Source organism: Pseudopodoces humilis, chromosome 2, assembly GCF_049639895.1.
Source record: "Pseudopodoces humilis isolate 2021_Gansu_Grassland_sample_001 chromosome 2, ASM4963989v1, whole genome shotgun sequence".
NCBI lineage: Eukaryota > Metazoa > Chordata > Aves > Passeriformes > Paridae > Pseudopodoces > Pseudopodoces humilis.
The window spans coordinates 89,258,515-89,276,416 of NC_142201.1; the positions used below are offsets into that span (position 1 = coordinate 89,258,515).

The 17,902-nt window shown below is 46.2% G+C and overlaps 1 protein-coding gene across 1 annotated transcript; it reads right to left on the reverse strand.

Moving 5' to 3' along the window:
• Positions 1 to 159: 159 nt before the first annotated feature.
• On the reverse strand, positions 160 to 15,696 carry CTC1 (CST telomere replication complex component 1). The gene is made up of 24 exons (XM_014253282.2): positions 15,667 to 15,696; positions 15,447 to 15,586; positions 13,685 to 13,931; positions 12,609 to 12,805; positions 10,874 to 11,018; positions 10,221 to 10,523; positions 9,936 to 10,064; positions 9,393 to 9,619; positions 7,746 to 7,917; positions 7,460 to 7,660; positions 7,103 to 7,229; positions 6,792 to 6,906; positions 5,979 to 6,450; positions 5,558 to 5,647; positions 5,131 to 5,274; positions 4,776 to 4,846; positions 3,819 to 3,928; positions 3,316 to 3,481; positions 2,996 to 3,082; positions 2,752 to 2,911; positions 2,220 to 2,284; positions 1,814 to 1,976; positions 1,554 to 1,680; positions 160 to 634 (listed from the first exon to the last, which is right to left on the reverse strand). Exons 1-24 carry the CDS (start codon positions 15,685 to 15,687, stop codon positions 474 to 476), a joined length of 3,840 nt encoding a protein of 1,279 aa, XP_014108757.2. The 5' UTR covers positions 15,688 to 15,696; the 3' UTR covers positions 160 to 473.
• Positions 15,697 to 17,902: the final 2,206 nt, after the last annotated feature.

Below are 17,902 nucleotides of genomic sequence, written 5' to 3' on the forward strand. Positions count from 1 at the left end.
TTCTTGAAGGAGATGCTTTAAAAGTGTAATTTCAATCATTTCAGTTAGGTTAAGAAGACCATACCCTGTGGGAACTGGATAGTTTTGTTAATGGTCACCACATAGCAATTAAACCTGAATACTGAAATAGATACTAAAACAGATACAGAGCTCTTTAAGTAATATTTTCATAGCTTTATTTAGTAGATACTACCACACAAAATGCACACACTGTGTGCCCCAGGCCCAAGAGCTGTCACATAGAAAGCAGTGAACATCTCTCTTCCAAAATGTAGCCCAGTATCACTGGTTGACAATGGCCTAGAGTGACTGTTCAGGAATTCCACAAGTCACAGCAGCTGCTTGCCTGCCTGCTTCACCCTGTGCTCACGGGCTCATGCTCCTACTGGAAAGGAGATTAAAAAAGCTCCCGATCCCAGCAGATTTCCATAATTCCTCGTCCACTGGGAGAGATATTAAGCAGTGGCTCCCACTCAGCAGGAACTGGATGTCCTGCTCATCCTCTGGCTGTTCAGGTAGTGTAAGGCATCTTGTCCCACTTCCTCCACCTTCAGGCACAGCAGGCTCAGACGAGGCCCCACTTGTGACACGAACTCCACTTCACCACAGTGAAAATTCCGCAGCTGCAGGGGAGCTGCAGGAGAAAGATACAATGGGAACCAACTCAGTACAGGGCTCTGGCTCTGCTCTAGCCCACAACTGCAGAAGCTGCTGGGGGAGGGAAATTCTTGCAGCAGATGCTTGGCATCTGCTAAACATCAAAGGACAGCATGATGAATGATTCCAGGATATAGGCAGATGAATGTATTTTTCAGTATCCCTCCAAACTTGGAGGAAACAGACTTTCTACACTGTGAAACAATATGTGCTCACGGAGCTGATGCACTGAATTTTGTATCCTCTATCAGTATCAGCAACCTGCCTTTATGGACAGCATACATGACAGCCAGAAACAGTCTCCACTGCAGAGCATCCTCTGGTGAGCTTAGCAAATCAACCCCTGTAGCACCTGCACTCAAACTTAAGCTCTAGATATGTGTGCAAACAGCCAGAAGAACCGGTGTGAAGGATGTCCCCTTAACACAGCAACTGCACAGCTGTTGCAGCATGAGCTTGGACCTCAGCATTCATTAATTCAGAACACTTCAGTGTTCATTTCCAGGTGAGGATTTCCAGGCCTACTATTGACATTACATGCTGTCCCATCTAAAGTCAAAAGCCATGTGATTTGAGAGGTCAGCACAATAACTCTGAGTTATTGTATTACTTCTGTCCCAGAAAATGGGAATATTTCTCAAAAACAGTTTTATGTTTCTGTGTGAAATAGAGAAATTGTTCTAGTGATTTCTGTCATATTTTTTCTCTACTTTCATAGCCATGGATCTACTAAGACACAACTTAGTTCTACACTACAGAAATCAAAATTCCAGGAAAATCCTTCAAAGATCTTGCTTTGTGGGCAGTGAAGGCACCTCTCCTTCCCCAGCCTGATGAGATGCCTCCTCCCGTCCTTCCCACACTAAATATTAGAAAAGCCACCAGTACTTGCTTACCAGGCTGCAGGATCTTGGAGGGCTTTCTGTCTAGGCTGAAATCCAACAGGATAGGGCGACATATGAGAGGACTCCTGCAGAGACTCCTTAGGTAACAAGCAACAAGATCCTCGGGTTCCTCTAGACACTGAGGAAGGGAAGAGTGAGTTGCCAGAGAGTGTTCAGAGGGAGGCTCTGGAACACCCAGAGCAAAGGGAAATCCTGTCCAGCTGAGACTTGAGCCCAGCAGGCTGCAACTACTCCTGGAATAACCCACTCACCCCTGTTCCAGGAGCTTCGCCGTGCTGAATGCACACACTGCCCCTGCTCCGCACACAGCTCTGCACAGCTTCCCACTCGAGAAGGCTCAGGCCCAGCACTGCTGCCACATGTTCATTCCTGCACAGCACCAGCGCTTCACCTGTTCCATCCTCCACCAGCACCCTGTGCAGACAGCAAGTGGACTGGGATCAGAGGGGGGACAGGACAATGCCTGGCTCCCTCACAAGGGTCACACCCCAGACAACAGCTCTCAGTAGAGAGTTTGTTCACATCTCAGATGTGGTAACTCCATCTTTGCTATTCTCTCCACATCCCATCCTTGATATGATATTCCCCCTCCTGTTTGTGGTGTAATTTGTTCCCTCCTCCCCACCTCTTCCTATACCAAATCCCTACAGCACTTACCGTGCACTGGCTTGCCTCACTCCTGTTTGTGATGGACATGGAGGATTGTGTCGGGTGCACCTCCCCTGAAGAAAGAACAAAGCTACAGCTATGTATGGGTGCTGTAAGTGAGAGAGTGAAAGGCCACTGCTTATTTTAACCCTTCCCTAATTAAATATGCAAAGGTATAAAGAATTTCATTGCATTTCCAATGAGTATCCTGGGAAGAGTTTACATGGGGAAAAAAATCATCTACTGCAAGGTACTGATCCCCAATAGCAGTGAACATGGGAAGAGCAGAGCGTTAACAGAGTAGGATTGTCCTCTTCAGTATCCTCACTTCATCCAGCCTGCCTGGCATCAGATCTTCTAATACTTCTAATCAGTTATCACTTTGGTCCCTTTCTAATATCCAAGTCCTTCTCAGACACTGGAAAGAGTGTTAACAATTGAAATAGGAACCCTCATTTCTTCTACATAGTAGCAAAGGATGTGTTAGAGTAAAAAAATCTGCAAGACCTCTCACAAATTATGTTTGTGGAAGCTTGAATACCTCTTTGAAGATGCAGCTGCAAAGTGAGCAAATCCACTGCAGGCACACAGTCAGTACACAGGACAAGTGGCATAAAATCCGGGCCTGGGCAAGGTTTTTCAGCTGAGGTCTCAAGTTGGACAGAAACACTAATGAGGGGGATGAGGCTTCTCCTGCAGGACTAGAAAAAATAGGAATTTGAGAAGCTTAGAACACAGAAGCCTTTTTTGGGACACTGTAACATGAGAACAGACTCAACACTTACCTAGAAGGAAAAGGTAGGTGAGAAGCTGGCAGAGATACAATGCTCACGCAGCTGGCGGCAATGTATATGCAATAAACATTATGGAATCTGCAATATGAAATAGTAGACGTCAGAAAGAGCTCATAGAAACCAAACACTCAGGTTTTCTTGGGATGGCTGGGCTGATCTTCATTTATAACATTGTAGGAAAATAATTTATGGTAAGGGATTGGGAGACATGAAGGTTTGGACAAGTGATGAGGAAAGTCCACATGGGAGGTCAGATTAAGAGATGGTTTCAGAGACAGTAAGAGAGATCAGGGCTCTAAAGACAGGAGCACCTTGAGATCTTGCGTTCCAAGTTCTGGAAGAGGATCTTGGCTCCAGGTAGCAAACCCCGGAGATGCTGCAGGTAGGTGGCAGTAATGTAAATGTCCATGACAACAGGGGAGCCTGAAGCAACTGAGACGCTGAGCTTTACACTGTGATCCCTGGACAGCAGAGTTCCTGAGGAGGCACAGAACCACACAGACCATGAGCTCACTCACACAGGCAGCATGGCCTGTCACTAAGCTGGGCCTGTTAGAGGGGTTTTTCCTCCCATCACAATGAGGCTATCACTGTTTCACCTCCCAAGTTTTCTGGATACTGCATTCCCATTCCCATCTCCACATACACACTGTACAGTTTCCAAGGCCTTTGACATGCAAGAGGATGCAACACCCCGGCACACTTCCACTATTCCCAGACACAGCAGCACACTTAGCCAAGTGCATTGACTCTCTGAAGCAGAAAAAAAGAAAGAACAAATCTGCTGCTTCTCAACAGGCTGCCACAATCTTACCTTTCTGCTTTGGAAGGCCAGCAGTCACAGATGGCTTCTCATTCTTGGGAGAGGCACACAAGGTCCTCTCCACGATCTCACCACAGAAAGAAACAAGGGAACCTGTGAAACTGAGAGCAGACCAGGATTTCTGCCCTGCCTGAAGACAAAGGGAGTGGAAGAAGGCCTGATTTCAAGATTGCCACAAAGTGGAGGAGCATTGTTGCTTAAGCCCAGTTTCTGGGGAACCTACCCTTGAGCACCTATCACCTGAAGCTTGCTGCAGCCTACCCCTCCCAGGAACAAGAGGCGCCTTTACCCTGTTTTCTGCTGCTTCAGGCTTCCTATCAGCTAAACTCCTATCTGCTAAACTCCTACCTGTTTTCCTGAATTAGAGGAAAGATAACATAGTTTTTCATAAAGCAATGGTCAAAATTCCAGTGGACATGCATGTCACCCCAGATTAAACATGCTTTGAACTGAAAAGCTTCTAATCTTAGTATATGTTTGAGCAACCCTAACCCTTCTCCCAGAAGAGCAAACAAACAAAAAAAAACCCAAACCAAAACAAAACCACAAAAACCAACCAACAACAACAAAAAAATTACATTCAGTCTGATATTCCCTGCTGTGCTTGTTTCCATTTCTGACAGGAATTTGGAAGACACCTTTGGGACTTAGTCCACACCATCAGTAGCTGAATTAGCTGGACATTTTCTAGACACCATTTTGCAGTTTTGTCTACTACCTACAATCCCTTTAGCTTCAATAACCAGAATAGGAGAAGTCTGGACTACTTGCACATAGTAGTGCAAATTTTTTTTCTAATGTTTTTCAAAAAAAATTTCCAAATTTTTTCAAACCATATTCCTAGGGTGGATATTTCACCACAGTTTAATACGGCACTTCCCAATAAAAATTAACACAGAGCCATTCCCTAGGACACAGTCACTTTTCATTTGGGGCAGACCAACATACCTGCTGCTAAGCACTTCTGGAATGGAGGCAATTCTCTGGTCCATGCCTGTCAGCACTGACATGGCTGTCAGCTAGAAGTGAGGGAGACACAGCCTCAGATGGGTTGCAGTTTACAGGCATCCCCAATCAAAGCAGAAAAGACAAGCTCTGCATGCTCAGAGCTAGGTCACACAACTCTTGCTTCCTCTCAAGATGAATTCTGAAGCAGGAAAATGTGAAGCCCAGCAGCAGCCCCTGATGGGACTTAGAGCAGAACAGTCTCACCAAGATACTCTGCAGTGATAATTTTCTAGATAGCTTTGGAGAGATATACAAGTAGGCTGTGAAAGCCCTGCACAAGTAAGACACTGCATACCTGGCGCTCAGGCAGACAGGAGATCCAGGTCTCATGCTGTAAGTGCCAGCTATCTTGGACAGGCAGGCACAGGGGGCAGGATGGCCTGCCCGGGAATGTTGCTGGCACAGGTGAAAAATAGAGCTTGTCAAACACTTCCAAGTCCTGAGATAAGAGTGATAAGGCAAAACAGAAGACTATTAGAAGGATGGAGATTAAAGTTATATAGGGAAAACGTGAAGAACAATGGTTTACAGAACAAATAAAAAAATTTCACTGAACTCAGAGCTCTGAAAGTTTTAATCAAAGACAGAATGAAAGCAGTTTCTTGGAAAGACAGGAGGAAATTCCAAACCTCAAAAACAGCTTAGTCACCCTCTGAGTCCTTGACTCCCACATGCAGTTCAGCAAAAGTCTCCAAGAGAGAAGAGCACAACTTCTTTCTTACCGAGCAGCAGGGCACAATGAAGCGATACAGTCCATCCACGTGCAGGAATGGAAACCATCGCAGAGATTTTCCCATAAAGAGCAGTAGTGCCTGGTGGGGAAAGGGACAAGAGAGAAGAAGGTGATGAGAACTGTTAGGTACGGAATGAAAAACACAGTAAAAAGAGAGCAAGCCCAGCCCAGAGGATGTCTTGATTGAGAAGTAAGGTTAGCACCACCAAGAGTAAGAGAAGGCAGATGCATTTACAGGAAGGTGACAGAGAGGAGATGGAACTTGCTTGGAGTGAAAGAAGGAATTTGCTGGCACAAACACACAACTGTACCCAACACAGAAATCACTTTCCCACTGATACTAAATTACCACAGGCTCACTGAGGAGCCACCTTCTGGCCTTATCAAACCACACCCCAAAGATGTCTCACTTCTTGCTGCGTCACACCCTCTTCTCCATCACAGCCAGTCTCTTCCAGCTCTGATAGATTCCCAATTTCTCTGGGGTGGCTCCAAAGCTGTGGTCTGCCCAGCCACAGCACTGTGGCTTGGAAACTGCTCTGCTTCTTGGAAAGAAGCTCCTGTGCTTCATTCTCTTCTGCAGGCAGTTGGTAATTGCGCAGCATGAGACCCTCTTTCTGGGTAACCAAGAACAGGTGAGATACACAGCTTGTTGTTCCAGTGCTGCTCTGGCCTCCCTGACAGCTCTCATCTCTGCCACTATCTGCCTTGTGATCCTTCAATTTCAGCATTTTTGCCTCTGGGGTTTCCAGGTCAGATGTTGTGCTACCATCTTTCTTCCTCCTCAAACAGGAGCTGTTTCCACTCCTAAGGTCTTTCTGGATTTGTCTGTCGGCAGCATGGAGAACCTGAACATCCTCAAAGTAGAACTGCACATAGACACTGAAATGACAAATGGTAACAGTTAAACTTCCTGTTCTTGACACATGGCTGTCCAAAACAAATGCTTATCTGGGAAAAACACATCTGGTGAGTGCCACACAGGTACTCAGCAGGAGCAGCGGGAAAGAGTGAAGTGGAGGGCAGCTCTCAGTCTGCATGTATTATGAACAAAAGGGAGATAATGGCTTTATTGCTGAGAAGGAGCTCATTTTATGCAAATAGCAAAGAACAGTTGCTTTGGCACTGAAATGCTATGTTGGTAAGAAGCCGTACCTTAGTCCAAAATACTCATGGAACTGGAAAGTGATGATTTTACCTGCACCCTGAATAAAGGGACTCACCTAGTTTTTTTCTTTCTCACATGCTCCAGATTTTCCAGGTGTTCCCAGGAGGGAAAATCAGTCTTAAGGAATCTCTCCACTACAATCTGGTAGTTTTCCACCTGCAAGAGTGATCCTGCAAACGCATCAGAGAAAAGAGCTGAGCTAAATAAAAAAAGAACATAAAACCAATGAGGTCAATATCCTCATTTTAAAGTCACGAGATCAGGCAGTGACAGCTCAGTTCACACATCATCTCTTCTTCCTTGTTTTGGAGCTGGAAGGCAGAAGAGAAAAAGCTCAGCACTCAAATACAGTTTAGTGGGACATACCTATGAGAGCTGTCTGGGCAAAGGGGCTACCATCCTTATGGGAGATCACACAGGAAAGCGTGCTGCTCTTGTCCTGCAGCAGGAGGGAACTGCTCCTGGAGGAGACCCTCAGTACACCCAGGAGTATCTACAACAAAAAAGAAGCTACAAAGAGCATCAATCAATTCCTATCTTTGAAAGCCATAAATCAAAGTGTGTGTAGCAGCAGCTCAAATTCAGTCTGTTTACAACATGCCACTGTGAGAAAAGCAGTGTTATTCCCTAACAGGAGGAAGAGGCACTGGACAGGGTGCTGGAAGGCATGGTGAGAACCAGAAGCTCTCAAGGCACAGACAGGAAAGAGAATGAGGCACTTACCAGCTGGGGCTGGAAACTTTCTGCTGAGAGCGTGCAGTAGGACCAGGCCAGTCTGCGATTCAGCTCCTGGCTGCCCATATGCTGTGCCTCCAAGGGGGAAAGCAATTGTGATGGGCTGAAGCCTTCCCAGCTCTTCTGCTCTGCCACATGGCAAACTGCAGACAGAGATGGGGCCTGGCATGGAGGGCTCAGAGTCAAATACTTTGAACAAAAGAAAGAAAGAATGAATCAGCTGAGTTTCTTCCCATCAGACAAAAAGGAAACAGCTCAAAGAACATTTACTCACTTTCTGCAGGGGACATTGGTGTATTTTTGATAGAATTTCATTATAAATATCTCTTGCTTCCTCTCTGTCTGGAGCCATAGCTTGCAGAAGGGGGACAAGGAACTTTTCAGCAGCTCCAGGGTTTCGGTGCGTAGAGCTAAGCAGTCGACGGTGCCCAAAGAAACAAGAAAACCTGAAAAGAAGTTATGATTATTATTAAAAGCACAAAAGCAGTCCTTGCATTTTAGTGAGTCTTGCACCTAAGTCAGGGACTCTTCCTTGTTTTGAGTGAATATGCTGTATAGGACAAGAACTAAAGAGATCACAAAAACCATGAAGTGATTAAAAAATAAAGCATTTAAGGACAATGCAAATTATGCTGGGCAGACAAGGAATAGGAAAATCCACAGAAATTGACAGACTACCAAAATCTCAAAACTCAAATGGCCAGAAAAATAAACAACATGAAGATTATCTCCCTCTGAGCCACACAAAAGGATCTCCGTGCCTTTTGGCTGGGCTTTTGCGATTACTCATGTTAGATACACTTGGCCTTCTTTCACAGAATGCAAAAAAAATCACAAGTCAGAAACAATCGCAGACTATTTTTATTCCAGTATTTCCCTCATGTAGAATTAATTTCACAATTTTAGCTTGCTGCTTTTGAACAGCTGGAAGTGATCACACTGTCAGCCAAAATATGACAGAAAGTGAACTCAAATGAAAAGAGACAGCACTCACAGGAACAATTTTTAAGCAGTACCAAGACTGAACAATCACTTTTAAAGAAAGTGGAAAAGATAATAAAACCTGAAACTTATAGCTAGCATAATTCTCAAGGCAAAACTAAAGCCGTTTTATTGGTAGCATGTCAAAATTCCACAGTGCCAGTAAAGAACAGGAATGCTGAACATTCTATCAACTGTTACCTGACTGAAAGTAAAATGCATATACTTTAAAGTCCAAGGCAGCAGTGACATTGATCAGCCGTAACTTCCGAACAAACACATATATTTTCACTAACAGAAGCCAGAAGTAAACCCAAAAACTGGCCCACAGCTGTCCTGTGAATAGAGTGCAGCATCAGGGAGAGCAGGAAGCCATCTGGAAGACTTGGAGGTAACCACGGGTGGGAAAATCTGCCAAGACAGAAACTCTCAAATGATCACACTCCTGGCAACACTCAGAGTATCTCAAAGCGATACGCTGAGCAGCTGCTGCAGCTTCTGTGCACAGTCAGGACACAAGAGCCTTTATATTAGCTGTGATGTAGCACCAGTTTCCAGCTTTAGCCTCAGTGCCCACCTTGATCTGCCAAGCAAACCACAATGGCAGGCAGCACCCTATGGCGCTTCTGTATTTCAGGACAACCCCTTCCCGGCAGGATTATGTGAGCACAATGCTCCAAAGCACTACAACTTCCCAAGACCTTTGCTTCCCCTGCACCTGAAAAATGCACCAGCTTTTCTCATAAGAGCAACTGCAAGGTAACAAGCAACTGGACATGATGTGAAGTCTGGATAAATAGCTTACTTAGGCCAATAAACTAAGCAATTGCTGCTTGTAGTACCCAAGCACAGTAATTTTGTGATCCTTTGGTCTAGAAGACACCCAGGTAACCTAAAAAGCACATTTAGGCATAGCTGACTTCAGAAGAATTGTCCTCACCTCTCCTCAAACATCTCCAAGAGGCTCACCAGCCAGAGGTACAGAGGCATTCCAAGATTGAAGCGGAAGAGCAGCTGTAAGCAGAGATTTCCTGAAGAGGCCAGTGGCTGGTAGGGGGTGCTGAGCCTTGAAAAACTCTTCAGTACAACCATGCTGCTCAGGCAAGCACTGAGTACAGTGAAAGGGAAGGACACCAGAGGTTTCTGCAGGAGGTGGACATCGATGAGCTGGGATACACAAACACAGAGTGTAAGAGAAGAGACAGGCAGTCTGCCACCACTCCCCAAAACTGTGACCCCACCTTAAATCCTTTCTCACTCTACTGGATTGTCTATAATCAGGCCTGAGGCACCGAGCAGTTTAGGGAGTAATCAGATAATAATCATATCAACTCTCATGACTGAGTCTAGGCATTAAGATCTTTGTTCCAGATACTTGCTGAAATAATTCCCATGTTCCCATAGCCTTCTGTTAACCCACAGACTCACAAGCCATCCCCAGGGCCTGAGCCTTTTCCACTGAATCGTACAAATCTCAACTGACCTCCACACAGGCTCCCGGTCGGAGTCCCCGTGCAGAGTTCAGCAGTGGCTGGTAAGCAAGGCACAAGCAGACTTGGTTATCCAGTAAAAAGAGACCGGCTTGGACATTGAGTATTTTGGTGACAAATCCCTAAACAGAAAGCAAACGGAAAGTAAGAGGACTGTAGAGAGTCCCAAAATATAAGAGACTCACAGGCCTGAGCAGTAAGAAAATAATGCTCCTTGCAGGTCAGGAGCTGAAACCCCAGTGCATGAGTGGGTGAAGGCTAAGCCTATGAATCCTTACCACATAGGAGATGATCTTGGACTCTTTGGTTGGTCTTGGCTGTTCCTCTTCAGCCCCCAGCTGCAAGGGGCAACTGAGCTGCTCAGCAGTCTCAAGGGAAGAACTCTGAGTGGATTCTCCTTGTGAAGCACTGTCCAGTGGCTGCTCCCTCACCTGCTCTGCACAGTAGGGCAGAAGGCAGGAAGAAGCACTGGTGACAAACACAATTTGTCTAGATTTCTTCAGGCTGGACATACTCAGGCCTGTGATTGTGTACCTGTGACCCAGCTGGAAGACATGATGCCACAGCAGCTGGCTGGGTTGCTAGAGCAGAGAAACCAAAAGCAACATCAGCATCAACTCAAGTGAAAAAAAATCTTCCTGACCCAAATAATCCCACACAAAAAACCCTTTTCCTCAAACTCTTAGCAAAAGGGCTGAAAGACATTCAGGGACACTTCAACTGCATGAGGGAGAAGGATGGTACTTCTGCAGGGCACAGAACTAGACTTCTTACATACCAAGACTATTGTACACTGGGTGAAATTAAAAAGACATCACTAGTAAAAGGAAGAATAAATCAAACTGGGAAATCAATGGCAAGCTTCAAAGAATTAATCAGCTAGCACATACACAAATCCAGTGAATTTGTGTGCAAAATTCCACGGACTTACTTGCACCAGCACAGGGACACAAACTGCAGAGGCGAAGCACTTCAGAAACAGAAAGAAGAATGTCTTGTGGTGAACACAAAGGAGAGGCCCGAGTCTGGTCAATTCCCCTGCTAAAGTAAGCTTTGATCTTTTCTTACATGTAATCCTAGAGGGCAATTGAAGAGGCAACTGAAATCAGTGATGAAAGAAAACTCAAAAGTATCCAAAAAACAAAATAAATATGCAGCATGTACTTTCTGGGAATAACAGATACAACGAAGTGAATATGGTCAGTCTCTCAGAGAGATTTTCAAAACAATATTTGGCTACAGAATTTGTACTTTAACTTTTATATACTAAATCCCTCTGGCATTTTAGTATTTGAAGACAAAATGAACAGAAGAACAAATTCACACACTCCATGACAACAGCCAGGTTATAAAAAGCTTTACCACAAACAAGAAATTAATTGTTCATCTAAAGGAGAAGAAAAAAGTCATAAGCAATTCTTCTGCAGAAAACAGAACTTGGATTTGTAGGTCCATGGAACACAACACTGTGGAAGCTCTAAGCCTATAAACAAGAGGCCTGAAAGCAACAATGGAGTATTTCTAACAGACACAGAGTGAAAGAGCAGCAAAACTGAAAGTAGATGAGAGGCAAGAGAGATGATATTTATTGAATCAATCCTGCTTGTTGCTTCAAACCTACATTTCAAAAGACGAAAAAAAAAAAATTATGTTTGCAATTTTCATTTCAGCTCCTACTGGACTTGAATATAACCATCCCACTTACTCTGAACAAAACCATTCTGGATTCCAAAACATCTAAACAATTGCCTAACTTTATGACTTAAAAAAACCCAGCCAGTAGTAGACACACAGTAGTCTGCACCTCATTGTAACATTTTTGTTGTAACATGGAAAATTGGTCAGATATCAGTCATTAACAAGGCAGCTTTATGTTAAAAGCCTGAGGACATTTACTGAAATATGGAAATAGTTTTCTTGTTTAGAAAGGTCTCTTGAGCTAAATCAAACACTTACGCTTAAAATTACTTTCTTAGAAGCAGATAAACCTGATAAAAACAAAAGATAACTAAAAAGAAACTAAAGCAGCACAATTACTGACATTTTATTGTAATTACACCAAGAATTCTGTACTAAAGAAGATAAAACATGATCTAGCACAACTTGAAATTATCAACTTAGTAAGATTTGCAATTCCATTGGCTCATTTTCACATACTGTAAACTAAAGCACAGTTATTTCGAGCAGTTGACATTTCACTGGCACTTTTACCTCAGTAATCTGATAAGAACTTGACACATACTAACATCATAACACAGTGTAGGATTACTTTTTTTTACTTTTGGTTTACTGAAGGTTAAAAAAAAAAAAGGTTGTGCTAATCAAGAGTGAATTTTAGCCTCTAAGACCATTGAATCAACACTGTTCTAATATTCTTTCTATAATTTGAAATTACATCTTGAAATACTTGCAATTGGTCTTATTATTTTCAAATTACAGTATAAAAACTACCAATAATAAATAAAATAAAATAAATAAAATACCAGAATAAAAACTTCCTGGAAAACAGATGATTAAAGAAAAGCAGCTTTTTGTATAACTTTTACTTCCACCACTCACTGCTATGTTTTCACACGTGGCAGAAATAGAATTTGTCTCTTTCTAAGCCAAGTGTTCTTCATGCCAAGCCAAAGTAACAGTGCTAGTGGAGTTGGGCATGTTATTACCTGGAGGTAAGCAGCAGCTCAGCTGACACTGGGGAGGTGACTGGAATGCTGTGAAGTACTTCCTTGGGGGCATTTACTGGCACTGGATCCACCAGGATTTCCAAGTACCCTGCTGCACTCTGGTCTGTCTGTGGTATGTATGACCAGCTCGGGAAGACAAACAGTGACTCCAGCCACTCCAGTTCAAAGTGCAAGAGCTAAACCAAAAGATAATGAGATTCAAGTTTGAGATGGGTTTCAGCTTGTTTTCTCAGCACTATTTACAGTGTTCATTACTAATACACCCTTGCATGTGCATCACAAACTCCTGTCCTACTGCCAGGCTTCACCACTAAATGAGAGAAGCATTTTCTGCCCTCTCCCTTACCTTGCACAGAGAACTTCCATCCTTCCAGATGCAAACCTGGAACAGATGTGCTGAGCTCTACTATGTTTACAGTTATAACCTCATAGAAAGGTGATTATTAATTCACTGCAAGGCTCAGTTTTTTCCAGACTATTGTTCTAAAATTCTTGCATGCTTTCTTTTGCCCCTGTGTTTTCAGTTAGAATACAACCTTTCCCTTTTCCTAGACTTTGTCTCCTTGGAAAGGACAACTGCAGTGCTCTGTCATCACCACTCTAGGGGTTATTTGTTATCTCGACTCCACCTGCAATTACCTTCAGGAGGCTTTTAAGTCAACTGTCATGCAAGCTATTATTTCCTGGAAGTATGTCATCAAGGCATCACCGAACACACAGTACAACTCTACAGAAAGTTATCTCTGCTCCACTAGCTGGAATTCAGCAAAGAGTGGGAAGGTCTCCCAGGCCACCTTGTATTGTGGTGAATTTAATACAACTGTACTAGCTGTCTCTTTTTTCCACGCCAGTACATTCAATATTTCCTCTCCTACCAATGGCACATTTCACATGTTCTATCCTCTGCCCAGGACGTGAGCTTGCTGTTTTCCTGCCTGTTACAGAGATGTTATTTCCTTCACTAGAGTCTGGCAGAACACCTGAAGCCCCTGGTGGTTTGTGACACTGCCCCAGAAGTGGGAATAAACACAGAACCTCTCAGACCGAGGACATACCTCACATGGGATTATCCCGGTATTGTCCTTCACATACAGGCAACCATCTACCAGCTTTTCTTTGTTTTCTTGCCTTCCATCTGCTAAGTAGCCAACCAGGATCAGGTAAGTCCTTGGCAAAGTGCTCTGCGTGGGTAAAGCACCTTGTCCTTGATGAGACCATTCCTTAAATTCGTTAGTGCTCCAGCTCAGATGGCTGCAGCACGGTATGTGCTGCTGATGCTGGAGGTCAGAGATGGAAATGAAACTGGAAGACAGAAAAAAAACCAAACCAAAACAAAAAAACAACAAACACAAAAAAACCAAACCAAGATTATAGCAGGATGTACAAAGAACTCAGTTTGCAAAGTACCCTAATATCAACACTGAAAGAGACAACACAAACTATTCTCCAGCCTGCGCTTTTGGTACTGGTTTCCAGTGAGCTTCACTGACAATTTTAGGTTGTGAAACTGGAGCTCTGTTCACAATACCCACTTGCTCAGTTGCAGGACATAATCAAATTCAAAGGGTGTGAATTTGAAGAGTTTCACTTGATTTGTCAGGGAACAAAAGTTCAAAGCAAGAAATTAGTCCAGATGAGTGATGGGTCTGAATCAGCAATAAACAGTAATTAGATATAGAAAAATTAATCTGAAGACATAAATTTATGGCAGGTACTATTTCCATGCATTTTGCAGGAAAATGAACAGGGGATTAGTTGAAATTCCATTAGCTGAAACTGCTCCATCTTCAGAGACAGAGCACCACCAGGAATAATACTGGTACCTCCACAAGATCTGTGCTCTTGATCCACAAGAGCACAGTGCTGTGCTTTTTGACAAAAAACTCGTGTTTTTGTCAAATGTGTGGAGTGCTTTTTGGGAGAAACCAGAACTACAGCAGGACACTGGCTCATGGTTAACACACACAGAAATAAACAGACTGTTTCCTTGTGCTCCAGAGCTTGGTGGTTAGCTGTGGATGCAGCACACTGCTCACCAACAGACCGCTGGCCTCACAGGAGATAACTACCAAGTACCTTCAACTCTTCTTTATAGATTCTCCTGACTATAAACCCCTGTCTGGTTTAAGTATCATAAAATACACAGGAAAAAATATGGCTTAAATGAGATAGGTTTAGCTGGTGTGAAAGATCAACCACCTGCATTTATTAACTATTAGTTAAGGGTCACAAATCCCTAATCAATTCCAGTTGACCTTTTCTGCCAAAAGGCCATGCCAGAGATTTCGATTCTCCTACAAGTTGGAGCAAGATGTGGACGAGCCAAACTTTCCAATACGGATATCTCCCAACAAGTTGCATGTTTTTCACGACGGTGAGCGCCCAAAAGCCTTTTATCAACTAAAATACGGACCACGTTATCCTAGACTCCCGCTTTTTAAGAGCTCACACTCGAACGCTGAGCTCAGCCGTCCAAGAGGTTCGGAGACCATGCCCAGGAGCGGGCCAGCAGGATGCCATCGGGAAGCTGCCGTGCAAACGCTGTACAGCGCCTCGGCGAGATGTCCCGCTGTGGTTACACGCTCTACCTACCGCTGACAGGCGGATACGGTGCTCGATCACACCGCAAGGGCGGCCGGGGGCGCGCCGAGGCCAAAAAACGCGTGCGGTTACCCCCGTTTGACAACATCCCTCCCACAGTCGGCATCCGGGGCGGCCATGGCGCAGGAACGAGCCGTGCCGAGCTCCCGGGAAGGCCGCGCGTGGGCACCGGACCCCCCCGCCCGCCCCGTGCCCTCCTCTCCGCCCCGCTGACACCTGTAGCCGAGCGGCAGCGTCCCGCCGCCCGCGCTCCGCAGGCACCGCAGCCCCCCTTCCAGCGCTGCCGGCTCCCGCCCGTCTGGCCCCGGGAGCGCCCGGCGAACGAAGTCCCGAGCTGCCTGAAGCCAGCGCTGCTCCTGCGGGAGGTAAGGAGAGAAGCAGGGTCTCAGCGCCGGGCGGCGGAGAGGGCGCGAAGCCGCCCGGGCCCCTCACTCACCGCCGCGCCGGGCGCCGCCATGACACCCCGCGCGGCCCGCGCCGTCGCCGTGGCGACGCGGCGGCGGGAAGCGCGCGGGAGCCGGGCTCCGCCCCCTCCCTGCCCTCCCACCAATCGGCGGCGCCGCCGCTCACACCCCCCCTCCCCCCCGCTGTTCCCGCCCCTTCCGCGCGGGATGGCGAGGAACGGGCTCTGGAGTGTGTGGGATGGTCGGGAAGGGGCTCTGGAGTGTGTGGGGTGGCGAGGAAGGGGCTCTGGAGTGTGTGGGGTGGCGAGGAAGGGGCTCTGGAGTGTGTGGGGTGGCGAGGAAGGGGCTCTGGAGTGTGTGGGGTGGCGAGGAAGGGGCTCTGGAGTGTGTGGGGTGGCGAGGAAGGGGCTCTGGAGTGTGTGGGGTGGCGAGGAAGGGGCTCTGGAGTGTGTGGGGTGGCGAGGAAGGGGCTCTGGAGTGTGTGGGGTGGCCCTGGGCCGGTGCCAGGCGCCCACCGCCGCCGCTCTGTCGCTCCCTTCCGCAAGTGGGCAGGGGAGAGAGAATGAAAAGTTCACGGGTTGAGTCAGAGACTGGGGGAGATCACAAAGCGATTACCGTCACCAGCAAAGCAGGCTGAACTTGGGGATAGTAATTGAATTTACTACGAACAAAATCAGAGCAGGATTATGGGAAGTAGAATCTTAAAAACACCTTTACCCCTCCAACCCTCCCGCCCCGCAGCGGCACAGGGAGAGAGGGAATGGAGATTACGATCGGTTCATCACGAATTGTTTCTGCTCAGGGAGAGAGAGGGGTCCTTCCCCTGCTCCAGCAGGTCCCTCCCACGCGCTTCTCCAATGTGAACCTTTACCAGTTCTTCAGAGCTGCTCCAACATGACCCACTCTTCCACGGGCTGCAGCCCTTCAGGAACAGCCTGCTCCAGGTCACAAGTCCTAGCAGGGAACCTGCTCCAGTGTGGGCTCCTCTCTCCACGGGTCTGCAGGTCCCTGGCAGGAGTCTGCTCCAGGACAGGCTTCCCACGAAATCAAAGCCTTTTTTCAGGCATCCACCTGTTCCAGCATGGGGCCCCTCCATGGGTTACAAGTGGATCTCTGCATCCCTGTGGACCTCCATAGGCTGCAGGGGGGATGCCCTGCTTTACCGTGGTCTTCATGATGACTGCAGGGGAAATCTCAGCTCCGATGCCTGGAGCACCTTCTCCCCCTCCATCTCCACTGACCTTGGTGTCTGGAAAGTTGTTCTTCTCACTTATTCTCACTCATTTATTCTTTGGCTGCAATTACATCTGTGCAGTATTTTTTTTTTTCCTTCTTAAATATGTTATCACAGAGGCATTGCCACCTTTTCTCATGGGCTCGGCCTTGACCAGCGGTGCATCCATCTTGGAGCCAGCTGGCAGTGGCTCTGCCAGACATATGAGAAACTTCTGGCAGCTTCTCACAGAAGCCACCCCTGTAGTCCCCCCGCTACCAAAACCTGGTTGTGCAAACCTGATACAGCTCTGCAGGCTGGGAGTAAAGTGGCTGGGGTGTCAGACGAGCTGCAAGCCACTGGCTGTGTGACAGGAGGGTGAGCTCAGTCCTTCCGGGACATAGCTCATAGCCACAGGACCTTGGGAAGCGCTGGAGACCTGGCAGGGTACAGGGAGGTGGCAGGGATGGAGGGAGGCCTGGACCTGGAGTTCTGGTGAAAGCTGGGAAGTGGATGTGCATTGATGCACTTGACATTGGTGTGAATGTCAAACGTGCAGTGGGCTGTGAGATGTCCCTCCCCGAACTTGGGAGGAGTCAAATGTGAAGCTTCACAGGGATTTTTCTGACATTTATGTGGTTCTACAGAAATGGGGCTGGGTTTTGCCTTTTTTTTTTGTTTTTTTGAAGGCTGAAGCTCCATGAAGATTGAAGGATGTGCCTCATCCACTCACATAACAGCAAGTGCTAAACCTGAAACAGCCCATAAAAAACATTTCCTCCTTCGCAGAATGTGTGCCAGAATTTTCCCTTTAGGGGCTAATTTTGTATTGTCCTCATTCAGGGCAAGGAAATGAACGAGACAAATATTTTCCTCTATCCCTGGAGATAGCTGCAATCTGATAACAGGTTATTCTCCTATTTCCTTCCCTCCTGGGACTTGCAGCTGGAAAGTCACAGCTGTTCCAAGCCAAAGTGTGGAGAACTGCTCTCCTTTTCTCCTGTGCACGTGCTGTCCTTGGCTTCCACACACACAGCAGATAAGCAGCTCCATTG